Source organism: Pelobates fuscus, chromosome 11 (genome assembly GCF_036172605.1).
Source record: "Pelobates fuscus isolate aPelFus1 chromosome 11, aPelFus1.pri, whole genome shotgun sequence".
NCBI classification, from domain to species: domain Eukaryota; kingdom Metazoa; phylum Chordata; class Amphibia; order Anura; family Pelobatidae; genus Pelobates; species Pelobates fuscus.
In genome coordinates this window covers 12,704,235-12,723,512 of record NC_086327.1, presented here as the reverse complement: position 1 = coordinate 12,723,512, position 19,278 = coordinate 12,704,235, and the positions used below count along the sequence as shown (strand labels likewise).

The window sequence follows — 19,278 nt, the reverse complement described above, 5'->3', positions numbered from 1 at the left end:
ATCTGGAGCAGTTGTCACGGAGACAGTGGAATGTTTCTGCCGATCACTCGACTTTTTCGAAATTTGCTTCAAAATGATGTACATAAAAGTACATTTCAAATTTAAATAAAATATAAATATAAGGAAACTCCAGAATTCATAATTGCTTCATAGTTCTAAAAAAGTGTAACAGTCGCCATGGAAACCTTTTCTAACTTTGCTCCAGAATAAATCTTTGCATAAAAAATGCATGCCGTTACCTGTATAGAGCTGTAAACTAGACAATTTTTATTTATTAAGACTTTTTTATTAAGGACACGAAGATGTGCTTTTATAAATCTACCTATATTTTTTTTTTTTTTTTAGCACTAAAAATACATTAAAATCAACTCTAGTTTTCTAACTATCCAAAATTATCCTCGTCAGTTGTTCCCAATAAAATCTCCTATGTTGGGCTTTGTAATTAAGCCACAATTTTTATACTGACTTCATGCAAATTAGAAGCTTCAAGTCGTTTTACTGCATACTTTGCCAAAGTACAATACGGTAATGTCATCTCTTCATTCCAAATATCCTTGGCCTACTTAATAAATACCAGCAAAATAACTTTACTTCTTTTTTACAATTCATTATTTTTAACAGATAAGATTTTTTTTTTTTTATGTGAGATAAAATGTTAATAGGCACCCCTAGCTCCAGGGGTGGCAATTAATGTATTAAACGGATTGCGCAGATTTTCGTCTTGATATTTCTGTTGGCTCTGCATGTGCAAATCTGTGCAGTGTTATTTAAGACGTCGTCCACCGACAACCCCCTTCACACTCAACATATCCCTTAATGAAAATAGATTTCTATCAGTAATGCATTGGGAACGTCAGGCTTAGCAGACATTTACTCCATTCCACAAGCTAAGGGGAACACGAGGCGATGAGAACGCGCGGCAGCAGTCTATGTTTATAGGCTTAGCATATATACCTGCTGCTCAGATATTATTTCATCTTTATCCATTCTATTTAGAAAACAAGGCATTTGGGCGGATATTGAGGTTATGTTTATAACGAGGATTCAGTTATAGGTTAGGCGCTGATTAATCACTCTGAAAATCTGACGTCCTGCGGCGATGTTTGAGTATAGGACGTTTAGTAATAACATTTGGTAATTACTTCTATAATTCATAGTGTCTGCATAGGGTGGGATAAATCGGATCCCCAATTACAAGGGAGCTGTGAGGCAACGATTCTGGAAACTAATACGTTATTCAAGGAATTTAACTTTATATAAAGCAACATCTAGCTGCTTGTGTGGGAAACTGGCATTAATAATATATAATATAATAATATAATAATATAATATAATATAATATATATATACCACCATCAAGGTCAAATAGTGTATACAGAAATAGTCTTTTAATTAATTATTTAATTTCAAGCTTTGAAATTTACTGTCTAATATCATTGGGTTCTCCTTACTGGATAACATAATATCCCCTTTTATTTCCTAATATCATTGGGTTCTCCTTACTGGATAACATAATATCCCCTTGTATTTCCTTATATCATTGGGTTCTCCTTACTGGATAACATAATATCCCCTTGTATTTCCTTATATCATTGGGTTCTCCTTACTGGATAATATAATATCCCCTTTTATTGCCTAATATCATTGGGTTCTCCTTACTGGATAACATAATATACCCTTGTATTTCCTTATATCATTGGGTTCTCCTTACTGCATAATATAATATCCCCTTTTATTTCCTTTTATCATTGGGTTCTCCTTACTGGATAATATAATATCCCCTTTTATTGCCTACTATCCATTGGGTTCTCCAAAATGGATAACATAATATCCCCTTTTATTTCCTAATATCATTGGGTTCTCCTTACTGGATAACATAATATCCCCTTTTATTTCCTAATATCATTGGGTTCTCCTTACTGAATAATATAGTATCCCCATTTTATTTCCTAATATCCATTGGGTTCTCCTTACTGGATAAAATAATATCCCCTTTTATTGCCTAATATCATTGGGTTCTCCTCTATGGATAGCATCTGTCGGTACTCAAGTCATTGTTTAATACCGTTGGCTTCTCAGATGATTGTGTCCATTACCCAAAACTATCCAGAAGTGTTAGAATAGGGCTTTCTTTAAGATATTCTGATATAGACAAATCTTGATAAAAGAGATGCAAACAGTTTATTACTCCTCTATATAAATGTGTATAAAAGGAGAACACAAACCAATACAATGAAATTTTGGGGAACCTTTGCATTTTGACTGACTTGTCTTTCTGGTTTTTTTTTTAGCGTTATTGTTTACAACTGTGGTCCCCAGTTCAAACTACCCAAAACACCCCCACATTTGTGAGTTCAGAGAGCACAGCTTTTCTGAAATATTAACCCCTTTGTGTCAGTGTTCTTCCCATTTCTTCTCAGAGCATTCCCCTGGTTCCTTGCCCGTGGTGTTCATCCCTCATAACCCCTTTTAATGGTTCATTGCTTCCCCATTCATTCTTGAGAGCCGTTTTGTTCCCTCTCAAAGTGTCGAAGCCCTGGGCTGTGTTGCATCGCTCATTGCTCCCTTTATACTCTGCTTTATTCTTCCTCATTTGCTCACTCATCCTGTTTATTTTCTTGTCTTGCTGTTTTGCTTTTAAATAGTTCTTTACGGCCTGCTGTGTTTTATCGAGCCAAAAACAGAGCTTCCTGCTGTCTTTTTTCTGGTATTTTCCCCTTTGCTTTGCATGTGGTCAGATTTTCCTTCATGCTGATATTAACTCAATCATAAATCTCTCTACCTGTTCGACTTGCTCTGAGATCAGTACACGGCTCTTAAGGACTACAAAGTCCCAAGGATCAGGTCTGACATCACATCACAAGCCTCGGCTATAATGACAATCCTTTATGCCTTTTCCAGCTGACAATTTTGATTAATTTCTCTGAGGTGTCCGTGGTAAACAGACAAGGAACAGATGTTGTGTTATTTTGTGCACAATAAATTGTGACAATAGTTTTAACCCTTCCAAGAACCTTACACTCCTGGTGGGCCCCAGAATTTACTTTAACAGCTAGCAGAGATTAGCAGGTGGTTATTATATTAACCACTATTTATGGCTCACCAAAACAAGTGGCATTTACACTATGGTAATCTAAAAAAAGTCTTAAGATTCTCTCAAAATTAATTTAGGGTTTAAACCTATTTTCTCTTATTTGTCTAATCCATGTTTCGCGGTATTATGATGACCACATGTCCACAAGAACAGATATGAAATGCAACCCAAGTGCATTAGATAAGAAAAAAAATCATCAACATTTTTACGTGAACAACAGGGTTATTGGAATAACCACGCAAAATTGGAAAACTAATAACCACATGAAACTAAATCTGAAACTAAATGAAATTTAAAAAATACAAAAACATTTTTGTATTTTAATGTAATGGATTCTGGCCCATTTTAGAAATCAGTTGTGGAACATTTTACCTATGAAGAAAGGTTAACAAATTTATATAAGAAAATCCAAATTTGCCTAGAGCATCCACATTCTTTAACTCCTTAGTGACCAGACCGTTTTTCAATTTTCTTACCGCTAAGGACCAGGACTCTTTTTATATTTCTGCGGTGTTTGTGTTTAGCTGTAATTTTCCTCTTACTCATTTACTGTACCCCCACATTATATACCGTTTTTATGATGAAAACATTTTTTTTTAAACTTTTTTCGAACTTTGACGCCCAAAATCTGTTACACATTTACAACCACCAAAAAACACCTGTGCTAAATAGTTTCAAAATGTTGTCCCAAATATTAACATGTTCTTAGCTTATTTTGGAAAGTTATAGGGCCATAAGTACAAGTAACACTTTGCTATTTCCAATCCATTTAAAAAAAAAAATTAACGCAAGTTACATTGTAACACTGATATCTGTCATGAATCCCTGAATAACCCTTCACATGTACATATTTTTTTTTTAAAAGAAGACAACCTAAGGTATTAAACTTGTGGTATTTTGACTCTTTTCATGCAACCATTTTACCACCAATCAATACCAAATTTAAAAAAAAATAATTGGTGATATTTTAACACACATAGCAATTCAAGAATACATGTACGGAGAACTTTAAGGGTTACTGCCAAAGAACACCCCAATATGTGTTCAGCAACATCTCCTGAGTAAAGTGATACCACCCATATATAGGTGTGTCATGTTCTCTGGGGGCTAAAAGACCTTATTGGGAGGGTGCGCATTCCAGTTTTCCAACTTGGAATTTTCACAGCTGGTCATCATGCACCCATGTCATATTTGGAAAATATTTGAAGCCGACCAATGTAATTGACCCCCATCAAACCATATATTCAATATGGGATATGTCCAGTCTTTTTTAGTAGCCACTTAGTTTAGTTTACTTTAGTAGCCAATTTAGTAGTCACAAACACTGGCCAAAGTTTGCATTTATATTTGTTTGCGTGTTAAAAATGCAAAAAACAAATATGAACGCTAACTTTGGCCAGTGTTTGTGACTAAGTGGCTACTAAAAAAGACTGAACATACCCCATTTGCAATACCTTGGGTTGTCTTCTTTTGCAAATGGTATGCCATCATGGGGGTAATTCTCATTCCTGGGCTACCATACGCTCTCAAAGGCAACGTAACCAATCTGGCAAAAAACGCTTACACTATAAAACCTGTACATGAGGGGTACTGTTATACTCGGGAGAATTTACTGAACACAGATATAAGTGTTTAAAAACAGTAAAACATATCACAACAATGACATCATCAGTGAAAGTGCTGTTTGTGTGTGATAAATGCAAAAAACATCACTTTCACTGACAATATCATCGCTGTGATATGCTTTACTGTTTTGAAACACTAATATTTGTGTTTAGCGAAGTCTACCGAGTAAAACAGTACCCTCCATGTACAGGTTTTATGGTGTCTTGGAAAGTTACAGGGTTAAATACAGTGCTAGCAAATTAAATTCTCTGGACTTTCGGCCTGGGTTGTCAGGATGGTCCCCCAAATTGCAATAAATACAATTACTTAATTATGTAAAAATATGACATAAATATGCATGTAGAATTTAAATATATATACATATTAATTTATTTGAAGTCTACGTGTATATTTATGAAATTATTTATGTAATTATGTATATGGACAAATGTATATTATGTATTATTTTTATTTATTTAAATATACATAGATCACCATTAAATGCAGATTTTAATTTCTGAAAAAAAGGGAAAAACTTTAAATTGATCCGTCCAGTATTTACCTGCGGAGCGTAATTCATGTTATAAAACTCCACACGTAAATTCTGAACAGAGTGATTTGTTCAGTGTGGGTCAACAGGAATTTAGTTCGGACTTACCTTCTCAAACTAATTTTTTCACAAGTCTAGTAGTTTCAGAGGGTTGTCTCTGGGCATTGGAGGTGAGTTTAAACAACCCCTTTCGGTCAAAGGCTGCGACAAAGCTACAAATGACAATTTATTTTGAAATACCCCTCTTCCAACTTCAGCAGGTCTGATATCATGTGTTGAAAATTGTAATGATGAGAACACTTAATATTAGATGCACATACAATATCTTACTTTCTTTCATTTATAGGAGTATTGATTATGCTTTTCAACATTTAGATGCATACCTTGTTTAACCACCGAGAAAGACAGATTTCTGTAACACAAAACGTTTAGCCTTTTTTCCATCTATAAATGTAATGCACTGATTGTTATAGGAATAAAAAGAAAATACTCCCCCAAAGCATATAGTAACACATAACTCCTTTGTTACGATATTCCTGTGGTTAATTATATTTCACATCTGACTACGCCAAATTTGCTGTTGATATTTGAGAATTTGTTCCCCCCCCCCAAAAAAAAAATCTATATGTTCTCAATCTAAAGTCTGAAAGGTTGTGACATTTGCCTTCACCAAGAGAAAGGATCGAGAAAGCTATAGGAACACTGGGCTGTTATAGGAAGAAATGTGAGACGAGACAAAAAGATTCTTCAAAAAATCAGTTTTTAAAATAAATAAACAAGCTCTCATACATAACAGTGAACCATTTGTTACTGGTGTCATCATCATAACATTTGAGATCAAAGTTTGAGTGGTGTGTAAATTTCTCCAAAAAAACACAAGATGACATTATTTTATTATAAAATCATGATGTATGTTTTGTATTACATGATGTTAATATTTAATGTTAGGTTGAGGGTTTGTATATTAATCTACTGTCGTTATATCAGTCCTTCTCCCATTAACAATATGTCAGACAAGTAGCAGCGGAGAAAGAATTAGGCGGTTTCTGTCTCCCCTGCCCCACTCCTGGCATATCTGTTCCAGCAGACAAACTAAAGTTAACACTCTAAGGACCACAACCATTAAAGTGAGCTGTAGTGGTTATGGTACATGGAGTGTTCTTTGAATGAACAACAGCATCTACTGAACTTATAGTGTTGAGAAGTGGAGCAATATTAGCACTGAAGAACAGAACCCCTTTTCCACATGCAATCAAGTAAAGAAATGTATACTTATATTGCTTGTTACTTAATGTCCCAATCCAAGCTCAGCATATATGGGAAAAAATATATATAAAAAGGATCATAGAACAGATCTGCATGAATCAGTAGGTGTTATTCAATTCTAGACACACTGAGTAAAATTAGCTTAAATAGCTAATGAAAAATGTATTACCACAAGTTAAAAAAACGGATGATCATTAATACAAAGCAGGCTGCAAAAAATAATAATAAAAGAAAAATAATAAATCACTGCTAAGCTGACATATGTTTAGCAGATTACTGCTCAATTAATACAAAAGTGAAACTAAACACTATCAACATGTACAGCAGGTTACTGCTTACTAGATATGGTGGTGAGTATAACGGTAAATCCGTTTATTCACAAACAGGTTTTCGCGGTCTGGGAGATGTCTCCTGTGCCAAGAACAGGCTGATCGTCTGTGGGGTGCCTTTTTTTCTCTCTCCTTGATCCGGATAGCGTCTAAACTTGCTGTTGCTTTTCGAAACGCCCGGCTTCCAAAACAGGCTCCGCCCCCTTATCGACGTACTTACGATCTACTGAACTTGATGGACGCAAGTCTCTTTTCAGCTATGTAACTATGTAACTATGTAACTATGTACTGCGCAGCTGTAATAATAACTCATCTCAAGTTGGCAAAGAATACAGGTGTGTTAACCGCTTTTAGGGTCAGAATTGAAAATGCTAATTGCTACTGAAGAAGATAAATGCTATCAGACATGAAGACTCGGAGATTCATTTTATTCTAAAGTGCAATTGTGCCGATCAGCCAAAATGTATCAGAATCGCAAACCAAATGAAATGGACGAGCATTCCGTTTTGGTTCGTAATTCAGAATTCCACCCAAGGCACCAAAAAAAGAAATGATTAATGGGAAAAAAGATGATTGATGGGTAGGGGGACAGTCACTAAATGTTTTTATTCAGAGATCAATTGAGAAGTGATTACATTTAGAGGAAAAAAGGAGGCTCACTAAAAAATAAATCTATATTTAGATGTGTATGAATTATATGTTTAATACATTTATACTATGCAAATATATAAAATACAGATTTATTATTACTGCTTATCCTCTGTTTTCGTTCTTTTGATTACTATTTCTCACTTGATCCGTGAACCAAATGGCAGGAAAATGCATCTATCCGTGCACAGATAAATATACACACCATATATATCTTATGAAACTATCTTATGTATATATATATTGCGGTACACTGATTGGCCCATTGTCATGCCCTTTCAGTTTGTCTAATTCGTTTTCCGAATCTTTTTGTTAATGAAATTCGAACCGCCGTTTGGCCAAAATTCGTCCATCACAATTTTTTATTTCTATAGTTGGACGAAGTGGTTTGACCTAAACAAAGTCTACAGACATGTCATATTTACCATTTGATTTCCAGATCTATGACAATTGCGTTGCTTTGTGATAACATAATAATTCTATAAGCCTTTAGTCAAACGTGATCTTTACCGCACGATTTGCCTTAACGTGTTACCCTTTTAGCAATAAAGTTTAGGAAAACAAATATTTATCTGTGTTCGCTGACATACAAATGTCACTGGCTTTGAATGTCACTAGAATAGCATTTCATTAGTCCTTCATTTCCATAATGGAAAATAATATGGTATGTATTTTCTGCTCCGTATTTTGCAGCACATGTCATTTCTTTTCGGGAGACTGGAATGCAGATGCTGGCAGAAATTACTTTATTCAAATTCTGGTTAAAAATCATTTTAAAATGCCTAACTGTAACAATACAAACTGGGAAAGTTTCTCCAAGAAACCGAGGGTTTAATCACATTGAAAATGATTGAATAATGAGCTGCAGCCATGCGTGGTGAAACACACGTATTGTAGCCGCAGAGAGTGCTGCCCGGGAATCGCATTGTGCATGAAGCCTTCGGAGGGCACGGACCTCTCTGGGCACTCTCCATGCTGATTCCTATTAAATAGAATCGGTCTCTTAGAAACCTGTAGACCCGTAATGAGAAAGCCATCACGGCAGGTCCAATCCCACGTCTAATGCTTCATTTAGAGATTGTAACAGTGCTCGATCTTTAAACTAGGATTGTGTGACTAGAAGAACTTTTATTTATTTTACCAGAACATTTTAAACTTTCCCATATCTCTTTTCTGTCATTTCCTATTTTCTGATAATCTTTATATCTTCTATTTTATTTTTTAATATTCATTCTTCGACCATGATAGGCTCTCACTTTTATCTTCGTACTGAGGGTATGTCTCATCTCCACCATGCCCTGTCTGCCACCCTGTCTGCTTTTGATGATATCAAGAATACATTATTATTGGACTGTATTCGTAGATAAAGTAGAATTCATGTAGAGTTAGGAATCCTATGGACAAGGGACCGACAGTTGAGATATAATCAAACAAAGACCTGGCACTAGTGATGTCCCGAACGGTTTGCTGGCGAATAGTTCCTGGCGAACATAGCGTGTTCACGTTCGCCACGGACGGGCGAACATATGTGATGTTCGGTCCGCCCCCTATTCGTCATCATTGAGTAAACTTTGACCCTGTACCTCACAGTCAGCAGACACATTCCAGCCAATCAGCAACAGACCCTCCCTCCCAGACCCAACCACCTCCTAGACAGCATAAAATTTAGATTAATTCTGAAGCTGCATTTTTTTTTTTAAGACAGAAGTGTGTTATATTTGAGCATGCTAGGCTGAACGTGCGTATATCATGGCTAGTTGCACTGAGGGTATGAGTATATAGCAGTACATTGTTGTGAAAGATGGCTGTCATGTTTAGGGTGTAGCTTGCACGTCAGAGGCGGCTCTCTAATTAGGCGGTTTTGGCGGCCGCCTAAGGCCTTGCGCTGGCTGGGGCCTCGCGGCCGCCTAAACCGCCTGTGGGCAGACTGTGTCAGGTCCTCGGTCATCAGGCTCACCACCCTCCCCACCACCCTCAGCCTCATCACCCTCCCTACCACCCTCAGCCTCACCACCCTCCCCACCACCCTCACCCTCCCTATCACCCTCAGCCTCACCACCCTCCCCACCACCCTCAGCCTCCCTACCACCCTCAGCCTCCCCACCCTCCCCACCACCCTCAGCCTCACCACCCTCAGCCTCCCTACCACCTTCAGCCTCACCACCCTCCCCACCACCCTCAGCCTCACCACCCTTTCCACTACCCTCAGCCTCACCACCCTCCCCACCACCCTCAGCCTCAGCACCCCCACCACCCTCAGCCTCACCCCCCACCACCCTCAGCCTCACCACCCTCCCCACCACCCTCAGCCCCAGCACCCCCCACCACCCTCAGCCTCACCACCCCCACCACTCTCAGCCTCCCCACCCTCCCCAATACCCTCAGCCTCCCCACCCTCCCCACCACCCTCAGCCTCACCCCCTCACCACCCTCAGCCTCACCACCCCACCAGCCTCAGCATCCCCACCACCCTCAGCCTCAGCACCCCCCCACCACCCTAAGCCTCAGAACCCTCAGCCTCAACACCACCCTCAGCCTTACCACCCCCACCACCCTCAGCCTCACCACCCCCACCACACTCAGCCTCACCACCCTCAGCATCACCCTCCCTCACCACCCTCAGCATCACCCTCCATCACCACCCTCAGCATCACAACCCTCAGCACCCTCAGCATAACCCCCCTCACTATCCTCACCACCCTCAGAATCACCCCCACCCCAACCACCCACAGCATCACCCCCTCACCATCCTCAGCATCACCCCCCACCCCCCTAAGCCTCACCCCTCACCACCCTCAGCCTCACCCCCTACCCCCCTCAGCTTCACCCCCTCAGCCTCACCCCACTCAGCCTCACCCCCTCACCACCCTCAGCCTCACCCCCTCACCACCCTCACCATCAACCCCCCTCCTTCTCACAGCACCCCCCTCCTTCTCATATCACATCACCCCCCTCACTCTCACATCACCCCCCTCACACTCACATCAACCCCCCCTCACTCTCACATCAACCCCCCTCCTTCTCACATAACCCCCCTTCCTTCTCACATCACCCCTGCTCACTCTCACCATCACCCCGCTCTCCCTCTAACCATCACCCCCTTTCCATCTCACCATCGCCCCCCTCACACCATCACCCGCCATACACACAACACACTTCAGTCTCAGACAAAAACGCAAACATGCTCACAGAGACATACATTCTCACACACAAGGATACTCTCTGTCAGACACACTCTCAGGCACATACACAGGTAAACAGTGCATCAGTGTATATGTGACACTTTTTTGTTAGTGGGGCCTCATGTTTGAATTTCGCCTAAGGCCTAAAGTCTAGAGGCGCCTCTGTTGCACGTTATCAACTGTGTATTTATATCAGCAGCTCCACCACTAGTTATAAATCAAGTGAGTCGCCCCATGAGATGTGACTAGTGAATAACATAATACATGAACGTTTTTATTTTTCTGTGTAATCTAATTGCAGTTGCCTGCCTGCCAGCGTGTGTGTCAGGCTCACAGTGTATACTTTGCCCCCTTGCCCAGTGCCACCACTCATATCTGGTGTAACAGTAGTGTACATTAAAAAAAAAAAACTAGAAATTTGACTGTGAAATAATAGCAGTCAGTTTCCTTCACACGTGTGCGTTTCAGGGCCTGCCAGGGCACAGTGTCACACCCAGTGCAGCTCATATCTGGTGTAACAGTAGTGTACATTAAAAAAAAAACTAGAAATTTGACTGTGAAATAATAGCAGTCAGTTTCCTTCACACGTGTGCGTTTCAGGGCCTGCTAGGGCACAGTGTTACACCAGTGCAACTCATATCTGGTGTAACAGTAGTGTACATTTAAAAAAAAAAAAAAACAGGGGGCTTGTTGTCACCTTTCGGGGTCCCTTGGTGTTGTACGTGGCTGGGTGGAGGAAGAGACTTGGTATAGCTAGCTTGGTATCCAACCTTGTGCAAATGGGGAGTTTGCGGTTGTGCAAATGGACTGTTTGCGGTTGTTTGCGGTGCGTTAAACGGGGAGTTTGGTCTGTCACTGTGAAGCGGGCATAACCCTTACACTACCTGATCGATACAACATCATACCTGATGTTTTAAAGCACGTTATTCCAAACAATTTAGGAATGTTAGGTGATTTATGCCCTTTATGGATTAAAACCAGACTCTACATCAACTATGTAATTTTCCATGGGAGTTTTGCCATGGATCCCCCTCCAGCATGCCACAGTCCAGGTGTTAGTCCCCTTTAAACAACTTTTCCATCATTATTGTGGCCAGAAAGAGCCCCTGTGGGTTTTAAAATTCCCCTGCCTGTTGAAGTCTATGGCGGTTCGCCCGGTTCGCCCATTCGCGAACATTTGCGGAAGTTCGCGTTCGCCGTTTGTGAGCGGAAAATTTTATGTTCGCGACATCACTACTTGGCACAAGTGGCACATCTTTAGTTGTGATTTACTAATTTAATAATCATGTAGGGATGTATATAAAAAAAATACCCCTTTTGTCTCATTAGAGATATCTTTGCCAGAAGCTCAAGAAGCAAGGTGAATAGCTAGATTTAGGACCCACCTAAGAGGTCTGCGTTGACGTGGCAGGTGGGCATACCCTCTCATGGCCATCGGAGGTAACTAAAAACCTCCATTTGTTTAAAAATACATAGGGATGTTGAAAGAGCGCAGGTAACTTTTTTCTTTGTTTTTTCATATTCTATATATCCATCTATCTATCTATCTATCGCTCTGTCTGTCTGTCTATCTATCTATCTGTCTGTCTATCTATTTATCTACCTGTCTGTCTGCCTGTCTCTATCTATCTATCTATCTATCCAGGGCCGGCCTTAGGCATTTGGGCGCCCTGAGCAAAAAATCTTCACAGCGCCCCCCTTCCCGTCCCCCCCTCCCCCACTCTTTACCCCTTCCCACACACCCTGTCACACACACACATACGCAGACAGTCACACATACGCGCAGACAGTCACACACACACAGGCAAACAGACACACACAGGCAGACAGCCACACACACACACAGTCAGACAAACACACTCACAGACACATACTAACAGACACAGACACACACTAACAGACACAGACACACACTAACAGACACAGACACAGACACACACTAACATACACAGACACACACTAACAGACACAGACACACACTAACAGACACAGACACACACTAACATACACACACACACACACACTAACAGACACACACTAACATACACACACACACACTAACAGACACAGACACACACTAACATACACACACACACTAACATACACACACACTAACAGACACACACTAACATACACACACACACACACACACACACACTAACAGACACAGACACACACTAACAGACACAGACACACACTAACATACACACACTAACATACACACACACTAACATAAACACACACTCACCCACATTAACACATTTGCTCAAATTTTTTTAGACCCCCCCCCAGCCTCCTTACCTTTGGGAATGCTGGGGGGGGGGTCTCTTCCTCCCTGGTGGTCCTGTGGCTGCTGGGCTGGCGGCGCTGGCGGGCGGCTGGCGAGGGAGCACTTCCTCTGAGCTGTATGCTCAGCTCCCTCGCGCGCTGCAGAGTGAGGCTGGGAGCCAGAATATGACGTCATATTCCGGCTCCCAGCCTCACTCTGCGGCGCGCGAGGGAGCTGAGCATACAGCTCAGAGGAAGTGCTCCCTCACCAGCCGCCCGCCAGCGCCGCCCGACCGCCCAGCAGCCAGGCATGTCTGTTAGCGGCAAGGCTAACAAGACATTTGCCTTGGGCATTTGGGGGCGGCTTTTTTTGCCGCCCCCTGGAAAATGCCGCCCAAGGCAAATGTCTTGTTAGCATTGCGGCTAACAGACATGCCGTGTGAGCTATGCGGCCGCAGGGCGCCCCCTGCACCATGGCGCCCTGTGCGGCCGCACAGCTCGCACACCCCTAAGGCCGGCCCTGTATCTATCTATCTCTTTGTCTATCTGGCTGTCTATCTCCCTATTTGTCTGGCTGTCTATCTCCCTATTTGTCTGGCTGTCTATCTGTCTCTCCTATCTATATCCATCTACACAGAGACACAGGCAACATTTTAAAATTGGGACCGCCAATTTTAATAGTCATTGTGGTAGACGCTGCTTTTTACATTTTCCATAGATTGTTCATTAATTATTTCATGTTTCCAGAACATTTTCTTTTGTAATAGAGAGAAGCAGAGAGAAAGATGAGAGATAGATAGATAGATAGATAGATAGATAGACAGACGGACAGAAAATATTTTCATTTTCTTGTAAATATAGTACTTCCTTTGTAGGGATATTAGATGGCTCTTAAGAGATAAAAGTTTAGATCTGTCTTCTTTGTTCCATACGGATTTATATTAAGAAATGTATTCTATTTTATTATTAATGGACTTGTAAAGACACCCGTGCCGGTAATATTATTTTAATACATCCATATAGTTTGAATGACTGGAAAAGCTATTATACATTCAGTGTCAGCTACAAACATTGCTTTTTACTGACAGGAGATTCAAATTTATGGAATTGTGGATCCTACTGAATGGAAGTTATTATCACGTTCTAATGTGTTATAGAGGAGAGTCCCAGAAACCATTGTGCTAAAAAAAACATTTTAATGCATTTTAACATGTTAAACTAATAGCTTCCTTAATTGACTCTGTCTATCCCCATTTCTGTGCAGTGGGACTCAATCAATGAAATGGATGAATTCTTCAGCCCAATCCACACATACCAAGTCTGTAACGTGATGACAGCAAATCAGAACAATTGGTTGAGAACCAATTGGGTGCAAAGAGATGGTGCCCGGAGGGTTTATGTCGAGATTAAGTTTACCCTACGAGATTGCAACAGTATGCCAGGAGTGTTAGGCACTTGTAAGGAGACTTTTAACCTCTATTACTTTGAAAGTGACCGGGATCTTGGCACAAGCACACGGGAAAGTCAGTTTCTAAAAATCGACACTATTGCGGCCGATGAGAGTTTCACCAGTGTGGATCTCGGTGTCCGGAGACTGAAATTGAACACAGAGGTCCGTGATGTGGGACCTTTGAACAAACGAGGCTTTTACTTGGCCTTCCAAGACATTGGGGCATGCATTGCCATTGTATCTGTCCGGGTGTATTATAAGAAATGCCCATCAATGGTGAGAAATCTGGCTGCATTTCCCGAAGCGGTAACAGGAGCAGACTCATCATCTTTGGTGGAGGTACGAGGGGAGTGTGTGGGCCACTCAGAAGAGAGAGACACCCCCAAAATGTACTGCAGTGCAGAAGGAGAATGGCTTGTTCCTATTGGGAAATGTGTCTGTAGCGCTGGGTTCGAAGAGCGAAGTGATTCGTGTGTAGGTAAGTTAACATATAATTATCTCCAATTTTGGCCAAGCGGTCATGATGCTTTTATTTTGTTATATATATATATATATATATATATATATATATATATATATATATATATATATATATATATATAATAAATAATTATGTGTGAGAAATATGCAACCTTTAAAAAATATTGTATCTCCAAAAAATACATTGCATATACATCACACGAGTCTTGTTACAGGATGGGAATTTCAAGAGGTGATGGTAATGACTGTACCAAAACAAAATCAGAACGAGATACCACAAACATCTAATACTAATGGAAAAATCTAACCTGAAAAAAAATATTGGTGAATATAATACAAAGCTTCCCATGTGATTGAATTATTGAAGCTGTTAACAGTCTTCTAACTAATATGTATAATTTTCACCTACACCAAGAGTGAACACAATGAGTAATCAGGCCCATGTTGGGTTTAAATGGAAATATCAATACAGGATGGAATTAATGTGAAAGGGTATAGCAATTGCTCTGGCTGGATATTAATCTGTCACCTATGTATCAGAAACCCTTTTATTAATATTCACATCAATCTCAGTGTTATATAGGAAGTAGGTGTTCACTAGAATCAGATTAAACTATTCCATTCTATCTATTCCATAAATCAAAGGTCAAATGGTGAGTTAACCCGTGGAAAAGAGATCATTGTATCTTCTGCATTGGGCATCTTCTATCTTCTTTATCTCCATTTTCTTCCTGCAATTCAGAATGATATTGGATATATCTCTTTCTATATGTGCGATGGAGGTGTATATTCCTAAGAGAAAGGATGCTGTATTTCTGTTTAAAAGGATAATCCAACCCAAAAACAGTGTTTGAAAAAAATATAGTAACCGTTGCTCGGCTGGCCTGTCCACCAATTAAAAAATAAAGAAATAAAGAAATAAATAAAGCTAAAACTCACCTCGATTTAATTCCAAGGACAAGTTCTCCCTTCAGCCCAAACCAAAAGGCAGGGTGAGGGGAGGACAGGGATGACACAGAGGAGGGACCATGCCGCTCTTGGCTTATACCAGTATTTAAATTAAATTAGAGGGGCAAAGGTTTAACCCCTTAAGGACACATGATATGTGTGACATGTCATGATTCCCTTTTATTCCAGAAGTTTGGTCCTTAAGGGGTTAAAAATAATATCAGGAAGTATTACTTTGCTGAGATGGTAGTGAATGCATGGAATAGCCTTCCAGCTGAAGTGGTAGAGGTTAACACAGTAAAGGAGTCTAAGCATGCGTGGGATAGGCATAAGGCTATCCTAGCTATGAGATAAGGCCAGGGGCTAATGAAAGTGTTTAGTAAATTGGACAGACTAGATGGGACGATTGGTTCTTATCTGCCGTCACATTCAATGTTTCTATGTTTCTATGTAAGCATGCTGTGTTGGCCTCAGATTCCAAATTTGCACAGAATTATCATGAGCCTGGGCTTGCTCTGAGCTGGCTAATAATGGCTAATAATGCCCCTATGATGTGGCTGAAAGTAGAGTTACTCCTTTGGCAGCAGAGGGGATACATTTTTTATGTGCAGCAGTTTGTAGCACAACGATGTACATACAGACTCCAGGCACCATAACCACTTCAAATCACTGAAGTCATCTTGGTCCTTGGAGGAACCCTTTAATCGTATTCTATCTCATTCATACTTTTATCTTTATATGAGGGCTTTACCCTTTACGTTGTAAAGTTTCACAGGTGTCACAATGTAGGGTGAAAGCAAAAATGTATTTAATGGAGATCACAAAAGACAAAAAAAGATACAACATTTCAGCCTAGTTGCCTTAGTCATGTGGGCCTCTTGGCCGAAACGTTGTATCTTTTTTTGTTGTTTTCAATCTCCAGTTAATTTTATTTTTTTTCTTCACCCTACATTGTGACACCTGTGGAACTCTACTTCTTGTTGTTCCCAGTGGGCTGCGGACCCCCCTCCACAAAGCTCCTATGTAAACTTACTTGTGTGCAGCACTCCTTTGACTTTATAAACCCTTTAATTTGTGTTAACCTAATATTAAGAGCCAGAAAGATTGTGAAGGTTGCCAACAATATCTCTAGTTTGATCCCCAAAAAAAGCTCTTGAAGACTCCTCCTCATGCTTCCTGAATTCGTTGTCACAGCTCAATCATTGCAAACCCTGGATACAAGGTTTCATTGTAACAAAAATAAAATGACTTGAAAAGTAAACTGGTGTTGCAGAGTCAAGCGTGAATGCGGCCTCTCTGGACAGATTAAACGATTTATGTCTTGTAGGAAGCCATGAAGTCAGTTTAGTAAAATTATTACCTTTGGCTGATTTGGAATAATTAAGCAGGATACCACGGTGCAATGTATTTATTGACATTTGGAATGTCTATGTAATGTCTATGTAAGTCGTCCCATAAAGGCCATCATGTCCACCTTCTTTCTCTCTTCGAGAGTGCATTGTACAAAGTGACTTGAATGTAGGCAGGGTTGGCGTTAGGTCAGAAAGATGTACGTTCGGTAACGCTTATAGAATTGTACTTTTGTACTTTACGAGATGTTTTTACAGTGAGTGGAGATTTTAACAATTTAATGTAATTACATAGTGACCTAACTCTAACTTTTTTTTTTTTGTTTCTTTACCCAGAAAATACATGTAAAATAATGCACATTTGTGACAATCAGTGGATTAATGTTAACTGGATTAATGTTGCTGTTATTTAGTAACGTTTTGTTTGAATCCCACTTTTTACATAAATAACCCACCCAATCGGCATCATTAACAAACTGTTTTTAATATAATCTCTTTGCAGTTAAACAGACCTCTAAAAATAAGAAAAAAGAGATCTACCCATGGAACAAGAGCACTGAGCAGACATCTTCATTTAATATAAAGAGACATAATATAATTAGAACCCTTCACATAATATAATGAGGTCTGCCCATGTAATATAATGAGATCCCTCCATGTAATAAAATAACAACCCTCCATGTAATCAAATGAGGTCTGCCTATGTAATATAATGAGTTCCCGGCATCTAATATAGTGAGGTCTGTTCATGTAATATAATGAGGTCTGTCCAGGTAATATAATGAGTTCCCGGCATCTAATATAGTGAGGTCTGTTCATGTAATATAATGAGGTCTGTCCAGGTAATATAATGAGTTCCCGGCATCTAATATAGCGAGGTCTGTTCATGTAATATAATGAGGTCTGTCCATGTAATGTAATGAGATCTCTCCATGTAATATAATGAGGTCTGTCCATGTAATGTAATGAGATCTGTCCATGTAATATAATGATGTCTGTCCATGTAATATAATGAGATCCCTGCATGTAATATAATTAGATCCTTCCATGTAATATAATGAGATCCCTCCATGTCATATAATTAGATCCCTCCATGTAATATAATTAGATCCCTCCATGTAATATAATGAGGTCTGTCCATGTAATATAATGAGGTCTGCCCATGTAATATAATGAGATCCCTCCATGTAATATAATGAGGTCTGCCCATGTAATATAATGAGATCCCTCCATGTAATATAATGAGGTCTGCCCATGTAATATAATGATGTCTGTCCATGTAATATAATGAGATCCCTGCATGTAATATAATTAGATCCTTCCATGTAATATAATGAGATCCCTCCATGTAATATAATTAGATCCCTCCATGTAATATAATTAGATCCCTCCATGTAATATAATGAGGTCTGTCCATGTAATATAATGAGGTCTGCCCATGTAATATAATGAGATCCCTCCATGTAATATAATGAGGTCTGCCCATGTAATATAATGAGATCCCTCCATGTAATATAATGAGGTCTGCCCATGTAATATAATGAGATCCCTCCATGTAATATAATGAGGTCTGCCCATGTAATATAATGAGATCCCTCCATGTAATATAATGAGGTCTGCCCATGTAATATAATGAGATCACTCCATGTAATATAATGAGGTCTGCCCATGTAATATAATTAAATCCCTCCATGTAATATAATGAGATCCCTCCATGTAATATAATGAGGTCTGCCCATGTAATATAATGAGATCCCTCCATGTAATATAATAAGGTCTGCCCATGTAATATAATGAGATCCCTCCATGTAATATAATGAGGTCTGCCCATGTAATATAATTAAATCCCTCCATGTAATATAATGAGGTCTGCCCATGTAATATAATGAGATCCCTCCATGTAATATAATGAGCTCTGCCCATGTAATATAATGAGATCCCTCCATGTAGTATAATGAGCTCTGCCCATGTAATATAATGAGATCCCTCCATGTAATATAATGAGGTCTGCCCATGTAATGCACATATAATATCCCTACATATGATCTCCCCATTCAGTATAAGCAGACCTCTCTAAGTTAGACCAGACAATCGTTGCAGTATAATGAG

General features: G+C 39.7%; 1 protein-coding gene across 1 annotated transcript in view; it reads left to right on the top strand.

Annotated features, from left to right (window-relative positions):
* Positions 1-19,278, top strand: part of EPHA8 (EPH receptor A8) — a 145,203-nt gene that overhangs the window by 64,260 nt on the left and 61,665 nt on the right. The window contains exon 3 of the mRNA XM_063436984.1: positions 14,207-14,870. Coding sequence (XP_063293054.1) covers positions 14,207-14,870 — 664 coding nt within the window. The remainder of the gene's footprint in view (positions 1-14,206; positions 14,871-19,278) is intronic.